This window comes from Glycine max, chromosome 17, assembly GCF_000004515.6.
Source record: "Glycine max cultivar Williams 82 chromosome 17, Glycine_max_v4.0, whole genome shotgun sequence".
In the NCBI taxonomy this organism is placed as follows: Eukaryota; Viridiplantae; Streptophyta; class Magnoliopsida; order Fabales; family Fabaceae; genus Glycine; species Glycine max.
This window is the reverse complement of record NC_038253.2, coordinates 9,690,899-9,703,705: the sequence shown is the minus strand read 5'-3', so window position 1 is coordinate 9,703,705 and position 12,807 is coordinate 9,690,899. Positions and strand designations below refer to the sequence as shown.

Sequence of the window (12,807 nt, the reverse complement as noted above, 5' to 3'; positions counted from 1 at the left end):
CTTCAATTCTTCAACCAACAATTTTTTTTTTTATCAAATTTCTTTCTTTTGACTCCCTAATTTTCTACCGAGATTACGTGATTTGATTTGAATAAGGTAAAAGAAGAAACCGATCCCTGTTTAATAATTTTGTTCGTATAAATTTTCTTAATTTTTATGATTTTCATTTGTTTTATTTTTTTATGGAAATTAAAGACAAACACTCTTATTTAATCAATTAAACTAGACCCTTCACCCATTTATTTTCTTACAATGGTGGCTTTAAGTTCCACTTGGTTTGCTTAAAACGTGCTGTAGGCATTCGTCCAAAACGAGATTGAAGGTGGGGTACCTATACGGGTACTCTAAAGTCCGAATTAATATGTCAATCAGCAAAATTGATTTTTGTGAACAGTGTGCATATCTTGTACCAATCTTAGTGGTTTATTTATTGGGGTAACTCAAAAAAGGTAGTCATGCGTGGCAATAAGGTAATCTCCTTTTAATTTACTTGTCTGGTCATGTGAATAAGTATCAGGGATAAGGATAATGGATATCAGATGGTGATTGACCAATGCGATAGTCGCTGATAGGCCTTGCTTGTGCTATTAGTTCTCTTGCAGTAATTTGATCTTTCTATCTATATTTTGGTTGGGATGCAATTTATATAAGGAATAAGGATGGAGAGAGTGTGAATGAAGTAGAGTTTAATACCATGTTTTATTTTGTATTGTATGTTTACATAATAAATGTTGGATATAGTATATATATTTTTATTGGCAAAGCAAACATTTTATAGATAATTAAGTGATACAACTATACAAGGGATATCTTAACTCATACGAAATTGGTACATATTTCGTCAGCACTTTCATCAAAAGTATAGAATCCATAGACCATTAAAAAATATGAAGAAAAACTAATTGTTAGTCAAAACCTAGATCTAAATTTTATAAGGTCCAAAATGTACTTAGTATTTTGCAGCACCTTTTAAAATAATATTTCTATGCAACTATATAGACCAAATGGAAGCAAACCACACAACTCACCAAGCCTTTTTTTTTTTCCTGTAAGATCATAACAATGAGTCAATGATGCACAGAATGGTTCTTGCTAGCATTGGACATCGTGGCAAGAAACCCCAACCTCTTTCCATATGAAAGAGGAAATTCGGAACAGATACAGATGACTTAAGTTGTATTTTGTTTGAATCCTGTGCATTAATACCTCTATGCAAAAGCTAATACATTCAACGAAATGTTGATGTTCTACAAGCACTTGAAAAAGGATGTATTTATAGGACCCCCTGTTGACTTAACGAGGCATATAAACACAATTATTATCTCCATTCCATATCTATACAAAAAGTTTTCCAGTAATTATTGTTTGTCCCAGTCAAACCAATATCTCCTCCACCTTGCTAAAGCATCATACACTAATTAATCCCTCTCGCTCAGATTCTCATCTCACCAACTTTGTTCTAAATTCCCAAACAGTCTATTGGTTGTATGTTGTACTTAGTCTCCCTCCCCTTAACCAAATATCCTCCCAAAATATCACCTTCCCATCCCCAATCTTCCGTGCTGTATTTTTTTCAACCCTTCGTGCTATAATTATTTATCTATAGAAAATAAATGGATGATTTGAAGTAACTATATATAAAAATAAGGTAGAATATGATGTATAACTAATTAAGGTTGTAAACTAGGTTATAACAGCTAAAAATTATGAATTTTATCATTTACAGTAATTTTATTTTGCTTAAACATAATTGCTCTGGATAGAAGATATGAGCCTATCATTGAAGGATAAATTTATTATTGAAGTAGACTATATGAATAATGCATTTCAATAAACTTTTTTATTAGTTGAATTTCTTGTTGATTTTACTATTTGTGAGTTTGTGAATGAGACTTATGTTTAATTAGTACCACTTACATAATTTCTCTTAATAATACGATGTTAAAAACTTTTCGAGAGAGTATTTCCAATATTTCTTATATGATTATGATAATGATTAACAACTAAATTATAATTTAATTTTCTCATGATATAATATTTATCAGTGTTGCTAATTTCTATAAAAACTGACGTGTTATATAGTGGCAATATTTTTTTAAATAAACATTGATTAAAATATTAGGAAAAAATATGAGAAGAAATTTGACAGAAAACGTATTGGGTACGGTTTTGACGAAAAGCCGTTAGTAACAAATAACATTTTCAATATCTATTTTTTTTAATATGTAATATGTAGCACTACTATATAATCCAAAACCTTTCGTACGGACCGTCACGAATTGATGGTTACAAAAAAAATGTACAAACCCATCAATTAGTTAGAAACAAAAGAAAGTGAGCGAGAAAAAAGCCATACTATATAATAATTCCTTTCAATACAATTTTTTCGAACGTACAGATATTATAATTTGTATGATAAAAAATAAGCGTTTTTTTTAATATCCCGCACCAGCCACTTTTAATTGTTTTTTAATTTGAATTGTTATTCAAATACAAACATTTAAATTAAAAAAAAGGTATGTTTTTATAATTAATTTTTAGAAAAAGAAATAAAAAAATGATGAATGATTTCTCATAAATATTTTTTTTTTAAATAAATTATAATTATTATCTTATAAATTATTTTAATTTCCTTTCCTCGTCGATAGATGGGCATTCTTGTACGGAGTTACGTTTTCAACAAAATTTGCCCTTCACAGTTGTTGTTTACTTTAATTTTTTTTTAAAAAAAAACAATCAACATTGCTGAATTGAAAAGAATAAATAAATTAGATACTCATACGTCGTACCGAATAGGGTCGTTCATTAATTAATCAAAATCAATATGCTTATTCATTCTAAGTCATGTTTTATGTACTAATTGGTTGAGATGCATTATTTGTCGAGCTACACTATAGTTAGTTAGTCGCCCTTAATGGAAAAGGAAATGAATGGAGAGAAGTAGAACTTTCGGTTATGGATTAGCCATAACATAATGTTTCATTGTTTCATGGTATCTGGTCGTTTTTCTTTTGCGTACCATATTTCTGTGGTGGCAGTACATGTCGCACTCTCACATGTTTGGGGCCACTAGTAATTACGACTCTATACTTTATTTATGAGAATATAATGAATTAAAATTGTATAAATTTACATTTTATCCTATGAAATATACACAAACTAAAATTCTAATTTTGTTTTCACTAATATATCAATAATTGAGATTCATGCAGTTCATTAAATGAAGTGAAGTAAATCTGCATATCCGTATCCATATGCTAGTTTCAAAATTGGTCAGACGACAGGTTTCACATGACCGATAAAAGAAATTGTTTCAATATTTAAAATAAATAATCATGATTTTTTCTTAACAATAATAAAAGTAAAAGTTAATTAGTATTTACATAATATAATTGCTAGAAGAAAGGTTTAGGTGTCGAATTTATTATGAAAATTTGAATGGATCTCTGAATGAAAGTCTTTGGTTCTCTGTGTAGCAATGGAATGACAGTCCATTATGTTGCATTTGATTTACTTTATGAGCGCTAACGTTGGAATCACATTTCATGCCCTACTACAAAGACGGAAATTCTAATAAATTCTAGCTAGTATTACTAATATGACCATTAGAGTATCCCATGTGACTTTTACTCAGTGATTTTATGTTTCTGTTTCTCCCCTTTTTGGTGCTTCCCTTGATTTGAAGGTATGGGTATCTTAAGAAGTGTGCAAACAATAAAAAGACAGACATCGAGGGTTAGATAAGCTGCAGAAAATAAAGGCACACTTGTCTGGGTCTTGGTGCAATTATTTTGTTGCCCTAATAATAATCCTTTAAGCCTAAAAGAAGATGTCATTTTCTGTCACTCAAGGACGGGCACTGCCTGTTGCTCTATTTGAGCCCTTATTTGGTGTTTTCTTCCCTTTGTGCAATCATTCAAAGACACGCATTATGTTCCATTATCCATAGCCATTAGGGTTTCTCAGACCTCAATGTCTTCAATTTCATCCCTACCACCTACCTAGGGCTTCTCATTACAATTTTTATCAGAACCATCCAACTCTCAATCTCTTCTGCCTAACCATATTTGCATATTTTAGGATTTGCTATTATATCTGATTTCTGGATCCGGGTAAATTTCCTCTTCCTGAATTTGGTTATGTGATGATGTGTTCTTTTTCTGATTTATTATTCTTTTCTGATAAAAATAAAAACTAGTAAAAGGGTTTCGAAATTTTGGGAAGTGGACACCATATTTGTGTACTGGTAAAGAAGATAACGTTTTGATCATTCAATAGTTTCTGAAGTTGCAGATATAGGTATATAGATCTGGGGGTGGTTTTCTGTTTGAGATTTTTATATTATTTGTGGTGCATAAAAAATATATGGATCTGTGTGCCCAATTTTTAGTGCTATGGCCGAAACAAAAGGGTAAAAGGATCTAACAAGAAAGTTATTAATTTACTATATGTGGAACTGGAAGAGCTGAAGTATGCTACTCTGTAATCTAGGATCTAGGGCATCATCCCGCTGGGTTTCTTTCTCTTGTTCCTGTTTGTTCTTGCTTTTTTTTATATAGAAAAAAATAATAAAAAACGCAAAATAAAATCTTTTTTTTTTTTTTGTGAATTTCAACACATGAAGATTTAGGGATTTAATTAGTAGTTAGCACACCAAAGATGTCTTAATTTGTCAGGTCAGATTTTGGTTTTTCATCACCTCTCTTGGGTGGTTTTCTGGATTTGATCCTGGATTAAGGGAAAGATGGTTCTGCTGTCTTTTTTGTGCTTTCGCTTTTCTGGTTATTAATTAATTAAACTTTGCATCGATTTTCCTGTGTTCCATGACTGAGAGGGAGACTGGGAAAGGAAATTATAAGAAAACACCGATTTGAAGGCCGGTTGTTAGACTAGGCGCTGGAATTTCTGGCTTTCCGAGTTTGTTCCTCCAGCGAGTCCTCTCTTCTGCTGCAATGAATGAATGCTGACAACATTGAAAATAAAATTAAGATATTGGCCTAATTTTTTTTCTTCAAAATAATCATCTCTTTTCCTCAACTTCTAAATCTAAGTTTTGAAAGAAAAAAGAGAGATTCTTTTATTTTTAAGAAAAAAAGAGAGGAAGATAAAATAGTATATGCGAGTTCATAACAATACTATCATTCATGATAAATTTATTGGCATCGATAATAAAGATATAAATGATCATATTAAGAATAATTCATAATGCATAATTATTAAACTAAAAAAAATTATTTTTGAAAAATAAGTATAGTAGCATACGAGTATAGCCCATTAATAATATTAATTTTCTAGTGTTTTCGTTTGACAATTTTCTTTTATCCATTAAGGTTATTTATATATTTATAGTCCCGTTTTTTTTTCATAAATTAAAATAACAATAAATTCAGAACAGAGTTCTTTAATTATTTAATACTGTATAAATCAATACTGTTTTGATCTTCTATTTGCTTTTATTAATTTTGTGCATGCCTAGATTAAACATGATACTGGTATATATCTCTTAATCAAGTAGTTTAGAATTTAAATTTTTATTAATCTTTGGGATAAAATAAATTGTGTAAAGAGGAGAATATCCATTTTCTATACGTTCAAGGGTTTCAGTGAAAAATTATTAGTGTTTTCGGTGGGTGCTTTTAGTAGGAACAATTTCATACCATGATTACTTAAAAAAGATTAAATTTATAGATAAAAAGAAAAATATATATATATAAAAATTTGGAGTTCATTTTCTTAGGTGTTTGTAATTGCTTACATAATGTTGGGTGGTTAGGGTACTTTTCATAGTTGTAAATTTCAAAGTCTTAACTCTTAAAAAGTAAATTCAGTATATTTTATATATTAACTAAATTTTAAAACAAAAATTACAAGATTATGACTTCAATCGATGTTAGTGATAGATTTGAAATGAAAACTTTATGATAATATGAAATTGAAGAAGTAAAGGTAGGTTTTTCAGCAAATTAATTAGAAGATTATGGAACAAAATTTCCGTTACCAAACTGTACAAATATTTGAAACATTTTAGCTTTTAGAATTTAGATTCCTTCTCTCTCTAGTAGAAAAAAACAAAGGAACACCAGTTGGAGAGGCACTGCTGCTGATATTCTGAAACAAAACAGTAATTCATTGCTCTCTCTCTTCGATGTTATATAAATATTAGCTAAAAAGGTCTTCTAGTTCCAGCAAGCAATCTGATTCTTCCTATCTTTTCCTTTGTTGACTGTTTAGTTTTGACCGCATGAAATGGAATATTAAGACCAGCCACCACAAATCTAAATTTCTGCTGTAACACTCTACACCTCCACCATGAATCTAGAGTTAATTTTATATGTATGAAGAGAAAATAGAAGAAAATTTAAAAATTTGTTATACTAAAATTTAAGTTTCTATTAAACAAAATAAATATTATTCTTATATAAATAGATGTTGATTTTCCTTCTTATCCAAAGGATTAATCTTTAATTATATAATTTTTATCATTAAATACGTGTATTGATTCTAGACATAATTATCAATGCTTAGAATAATATATTTATGACTTCGGTGTATAAAAATTAATTCAAAAAATTGCCTTCAAATGGTAAAAAAAACCCTAAGTGGATACATTTGGATTTCACCATTTCTCCATCCAGAAAAGAAGTACAAATCTAAAATCAAAACCTCCCTTTCATTGAAGTTCTGCAAATATTGATAATTGTTGTGTTTATTTTCTGAAACTCATGAAATGACTAAGGACCTGATTTAATATGATAATTACATGGATCTAGCATCTAAATTCTAAAAAGTTATTATAATATTTATTATTTTTATAATATTTAATAATGTTTTTTATAGTATTATTTTTTGATTCTATAATTAAAAAAATTATTTCATAATTTTATTTCTTTTATATCTTTATCATTATAATAAATTACTAAAATAAAATTTCTTTATTTCAAATGTTTTTTATTATGTTATTGGTTGAATTTATCAATTTTATTAATTATTAGTTTTTATTCAGAAATCTTGTCGGTTAATTTTAGTAGAATTTTCTTTTTTCCATCATATTTTTTATGAGACTTAAATATAAAATCTTGTTTAAAATGATGAAATTTAGTATCATTTGAATCAACAAGTTACCGTCTACTTCAAATGCTTTGAAGTCACACTATCAAAACTAAGCTCAAAAAGGGAATGGGGAGGATAATTAACATGTCTCTTTATTTTTCTCTACTCATAGTTGTCATTTAGTGTGTGATAAATTATTTTCATATTATATAAATATATATTATGTTTACCAACTTAACTATATAGACCTTATTTAGATAAGTTTCTCCATGATATCCTAGATTAACTTATTCAATTTTTTTAACTTATGGATGAGTTATTTTTGAATTATGCTGATGAGTTCTTTATTTTTCGTCTTATAAACAATGGAAAAAAATCAGATTATTCTCATTATAAATAAGAAATCAAACCATGTACTCAAACCGAAAATGTGTCCAATATGTTTGAGTGTGTGAGAATATATATCTTTTTGTCTCGAAACTAAGTCGTAGCAAAACTATTTATAGTTGTGTTTTAGGTCTAATTATGTTTTTTTATAGAGGTTTAGTGGTTTCTTAGAGGTTATAGAGGTTTACTTATGTTTAAGGTCGTTAAAACATGTGATCAAATCGATTTTAGTCTTTCATTTTTTTTTAAAATATTTTACTTTCTCAAATTTTAAAAAATACGTTTTTAGTTTTTAGCACTAGATTTGAAAGATTAAAATGATTTTTTTTCAGAAGCTGTTCGAAGTCTCTAATTAAACAATAAATTAGAGGAATTAAAATAGTATTTTTTTTTCTAATTTAAGAGATTAGTTTTTATTTTTTAAAAAGTTTGGGGGATCAAAACGATTCATCCCAAGACTGGACTTATTCCTAGAATTTGTTCATCTTCTTCAACTTTTTGAAATATATACTTCTTTCTTACATGCTAAAATGAGACGACTAGTTATATCATTTCACATTTTACTCTCTCTTTTATCTCTTTGTGTGGTTAAATAATTTTTTGTACAATTTTATTGTACGAAACCAATTTCTAAAACTAGATGACTCAGGTAACTCCCCTCCCTAAAAACAAACTGAAATGACACGTACATAGATGTTTAAAAACCAAAAAAAGATTAAATGAAAATGAATAAGAAAATTATGGAAAGATACGTCTGTAATTAAAAAAATGCATAATATATTTACCAAATAGTTTATGAGATCTACTTTGTTGAGATGTTTTCTCTGTTTGACATGGAATTTTTTCTCAATGGACCTGTTATGTTGCTAACTAGGAAGACAACTTTAGAAACTAGACATAATTGTCTAGATATGAATTTCTGATGTTCTTGGATATAGTAGAATATGTCATTGGAGTCAAATAATCCCTTTTTAATCATAATACGAGACAATTTGCAATTACTAATTAAACCCCCCTACATGCTACCGTACGGAACATATTGGTTGAAGATTGAACTACCGCCAACATCTAGCATAATTGACATAATCCCTCAACTAAACATATTGACCCGTATACGTCATCCATTTCTAACTGTATATATGAAAAAGGAATAATTTCTGTACAACACGTCGCCCAAATATTGTTTCATCAAACTTCTATGAAAAAATATGAACCTACACTAACAACCCTGGCCTATAACAAGAAGTATACAGTCCATTCCATTCCTTCACATTTTTTTAATTTCTTTGTAACTAACTTTCACCCAAATCATATATATATATATATTTCAATTTTGTCTACAGGAATTGTTTTCTTCCACCATCCCTTCTAATTTTACTATCCATCTCAAATGTCAAAACTTTGATATTTTATTTTATCTTTTTTCACAATTAATTAACATTCCTCTAATTGCATGCTCAGCTTCGTCTTGTGTTTGTCTTCCTAAATTCTTTGTAACAATCGAGCTAAACAGTTCATGTTAAAAATTCAAACGGATAAGTTAATCATACTTGTCCTGGAAGTGGATTTATAGTGGATCATCACCAAGTGTCAATTCATGTCACGTCTATAAAGCTAAGCCAAATTCACACATTGAAATACATTAGGAAGTTATCCTCAAACAATTAGAAACATACATACTTCTGAGAAGTAACCCTAACACTTTTCCGAGGGATGATTGCACTTTGAAAGAAAAAAACAACCACAACATGAAAACAATCCTAGTTATAGCCTCAACAACGCTATTATATGTAAATGGATTTCACGGCAATATTAACAGTATAATTTTTTTTATTAATGCATATCCAACCAGATCGAGTTAGCAAAAGATTCAGGTAATTATTTCTTTAATTAAAACACCACTAATACAACTATAAGATACTAACAAAAATTTAACAAGTATAGAGGTTGAGCATAAAAAAGAAGGAAGTAAAATTTTATATATGGAGATGACATACAAAGCATTCACGAAATATTGTTTCCCATATGCTGGTAAACGGAAGATACCTTACCACATTACATGCCAAAAGGAAAGTAAAGAAATACACAGCATGATTAATTGTATTTTTATTCTGCTGACACAAAAACATGATGGGTGCAATCGATGATGAGCACAAATATCAGATTTGATTGCTGTAGGCTTCCCATTGTTTCCCCAAGGACTGAAATTCTGCGAATTGATGCTGCAAACAATTTCATCATGAATCATCGGCAACATTACCGATATATATACTTCATATATAGAATATGCACGGTTGTCAGTGAATCAGACCAACATGATAGTGTTTAAAGCAACCACATGCATATTTATATAACTCGAGGGTCTTGCCAACACACACTAATTAATATACAGAAAAATCATATTTGAATGTATAACGGTAGAATAGAATTGATCATGTGTCAATAACACTTTCGTTTAATTTCTTAACTAGTAATATTCTATTAAGGACACTTGTTTACGTTCTCTATAACTTAATTATGTGCTAGTTTTTTGTCTATATGAAGTTAAGTGCAACCAATTAATTAACTATAAATTAATTTGAACTTACTTCCTGAAGGATTCCTGAGTTGTGAAGAGAATTGAACAACATAGTTGGGCTCCACTTGTTCATGAGCGCCAAAGAATTATCTTCATGCGCCATGTCCTCTCCCAAATTATGCTCCTTCACGTTGTGAGAACTAATTGGTTCTTGATCAGCCTCATGAAGGTGCACATCCAAGGAGGGATGATGTGTAGTACCCGCAGAGTCTTCAACCGTTTCAAAGGGGTTCCAAGAACTCAAACGGTTCAGGTTTGATGCATCAGAAACAAGTACTCTCCGAGTTCTCATCTTCTCTCTTGTTCTTTCCCTTGCCCTTTCTCTTGCCTTTTCCCTCGATTCCTTATCAATAGCATTGAATGCACTCTTTCTACAAACCTTACTTTTTCTTCTCTTCATCATGTTTGGTACTGTCTCCCTCTCTTGCTCCTCGTTATTAACTCCTCCAGTACTCACTGCAACCTCGTCCAAGCTAGACACCCCTTCGCATTCCGAAGTTGATGATGCACTCTTGCCACCACCACCAACAACACTTGTTTTTTCCCTTGCAAGTTGTTTGATTTCACCCTTTGCTTGGTTCAGTAACCACTCCACGGTTTTGCTGGCCTTGTCAAAGCCTAGCATGTCTTGCAACCCGAAAAACCGCTTCGCGACTTCGAGGGACAGCCTCATTCTTCGATCCCTGAGGCCTCTCGCGGTGTTGATCTTGCTGTGGCGGTCTCTCTTGCTGGATCTCTTTCTTGGAGTGTGCTCCATCGCAATTCCACCTTGTTCAGGGCAAGGAATTGGCGAGATTTCGGCCACAACTTCAAGGTTTTTTGATACTCCAGAGTCAGTCAGAGAGTACTGATGAAGTAGGAGCAAGTCATGGTGGTGGTGTTCTAGGAAGATATTTTCGTCAAAGGGAGATTGGAAAAAGGACAAAGGAGGAGGAGGTGGAGGAGGAGGAAGGGCGTAATTGGAATTGGCTTCTTCTTTTGAAAAATTATAAGTTGGGTTGCTTTCAAAGGAAAAAGGCCTAAAGCAAAATGGTTGGTTAGGGTACGAGATTAGGTCATTGCCGTTGAGGAAGGTATTTGAGGAATACATATCTGGAAAGAATTAATATTAAGCTTGTTGGGACTACGACTGCACCAAAAAAAAATAACCCTACCCTTGAAGAATATGGAAAAACACTGGTTATTGGTTGGGACTTTCAATGCCTGAGAACGACATGTTTGCTAGCTCTATCTATCTCCCTATTGAAAAAGAAAGAGTAGCTATTAATTCTATCCTTTTCCATCCGTTCATTTTTGTTTTGCCTGTTCCCTGCAAACGAAAAACATATAACATAATTTGAGAAAGACAACCAAGTGTTGTTAATTAATACTTACTAGTACTACTAGCTGGTAGTGTTTTTTTTATATATATATTTTTCACCTAGGGGTGAGTGAGTGAGTCTGTGAGTGAGAGGGACACGGCTACGGATATGATGCACCACCGTATGTGTTTGTGTTCGTGTGTGTGTGTGAGTGAGTGGTAGCACAGTACAATTGGCTTGCTCAAGCAAAGTTGTACAGTGTGAGAATGACAGCACATAGACAATAATACCTTATAAGCATGAGGGTTGAATTATGAGAGGGTGAACTGCTGAAGTGAAGGAGAGGGAGAGTAGTGAGTGAGTGAGTACTAAAGATAATGTGAGAGACAAAGGACCCAACAAGAGCAATTTATTGTAGACAAGGGGCATCCTTTTTCCTAATCGTTTCTTTTGAGCAAAAAGTTTTGTGATCTCTTTAGGACGATAAAATTTGCGAGAACAAGTGATGAGTGGATGGGAAAAAAGTTTAGTTTGTGCCACTTCACGTGGTGCGCACGGAACACACACATGCGAGTTGACAGAAAACTAAGACCAACTTCCCTCACTATACACTCCTTTAATTTCCTACTATACTCAACCAAGCTTGAATATAATTCTCACATTATTGAATGTTCTTGAGCAAGAATTTTCACCAAATTATAAGAAAACATCTTATAATCTTTCCATAATTTAAAAAAAACTATGAAAAATTAACCTATTTTATTATCAAATTTATGATATGATAAACTTTTAATGTATTGGATAAATGTTTTGTTGAAATTAAGCTTACTATATTTGCGTTCAACCTTGTCCCACAGAGCATGGTGCGTAGGAGTGGGATGTCACATGCCGTGACTTTTTATGGGAAGATTCACATAACTCAAATAATTTCTTTTCTTCTTATTATTCCCTTTGTCATTTTTTAACTATATATAATGTAATTTTGATTCACTACTGTTGATAAAACCTCCAGGTGTCCGTGTGTGTCTAACCCTAAAAGTAGATATAATGGGTGGAAAAAAAGTACAATTATTTTCCATCCAACGGGCTTCTTGCAGTGGTAGCCTATGCTCCCTCCCTTTGACTGCGGTTTGCTCTGAACGTCACTTTCTCCAAAAAGAGATGCCCTATCACTCTCACTCTCACTCACAAACTCTCTCTCCCTCTCTCTTCTTGAGTTGAAGTTGTGGTTTTGTGGTTGATGTCAATGTATGTATCTGTCATCTATCTATCTATCTATCGTTATCAGAGAGTCTTTTAGAGACTATTTCCCCATCTGGGGTAGTTTTAGAAACTATTTCCCCAGATGGGGTCGTTTCTAAAATAATTACAGCATGGGGCAGTTTTTTACGTGCATGCAAGACCCTAACTGGTGTCAGTGAGCAACCCGCCACACCCAGTGGCGATATGACCCTAATCCGCTAGCCGTAATGGCGATTTGCAGAGCCATTG

At 31.5% G+C, this 12,807-nt stretch overlaps 1 protein-coding gene across 1 annotated transcript; it reads right to left on the bottom strand.

Annotated features, from left to right (window-relative positions):
• Positions 1 to 9,403: 9,403 nt before the first annotated feature.
• LOC100803395 (transcription factor TCP12) lies at positions 9,404 to 11,754 on the bottom strand. Its single transcript, XM_003550798.5, has 3 exons — positions 11,607 to 11,754; positions 10,026 to 11,324; positions 9,404 to 9,659 (listed from the first exon to the last, which is right to left on the bottom strand). The coding sequence occupies exons 2-3, from the start codon at positions 11,103 to 11,105 to the stop codon at positions 9,597 to 9,599; spliced, it is 1,143 nt and encodes a 380-aa protein (XP_003550846.2). The 5' UTR covers positions 11,106 to 11,324; positions 11,607 to 11,754; the 3' UTR covers positions 9,404 to 9,596.
• Positions 11,755 to 12,807: the final 1,053 nt, after the last annotated feature.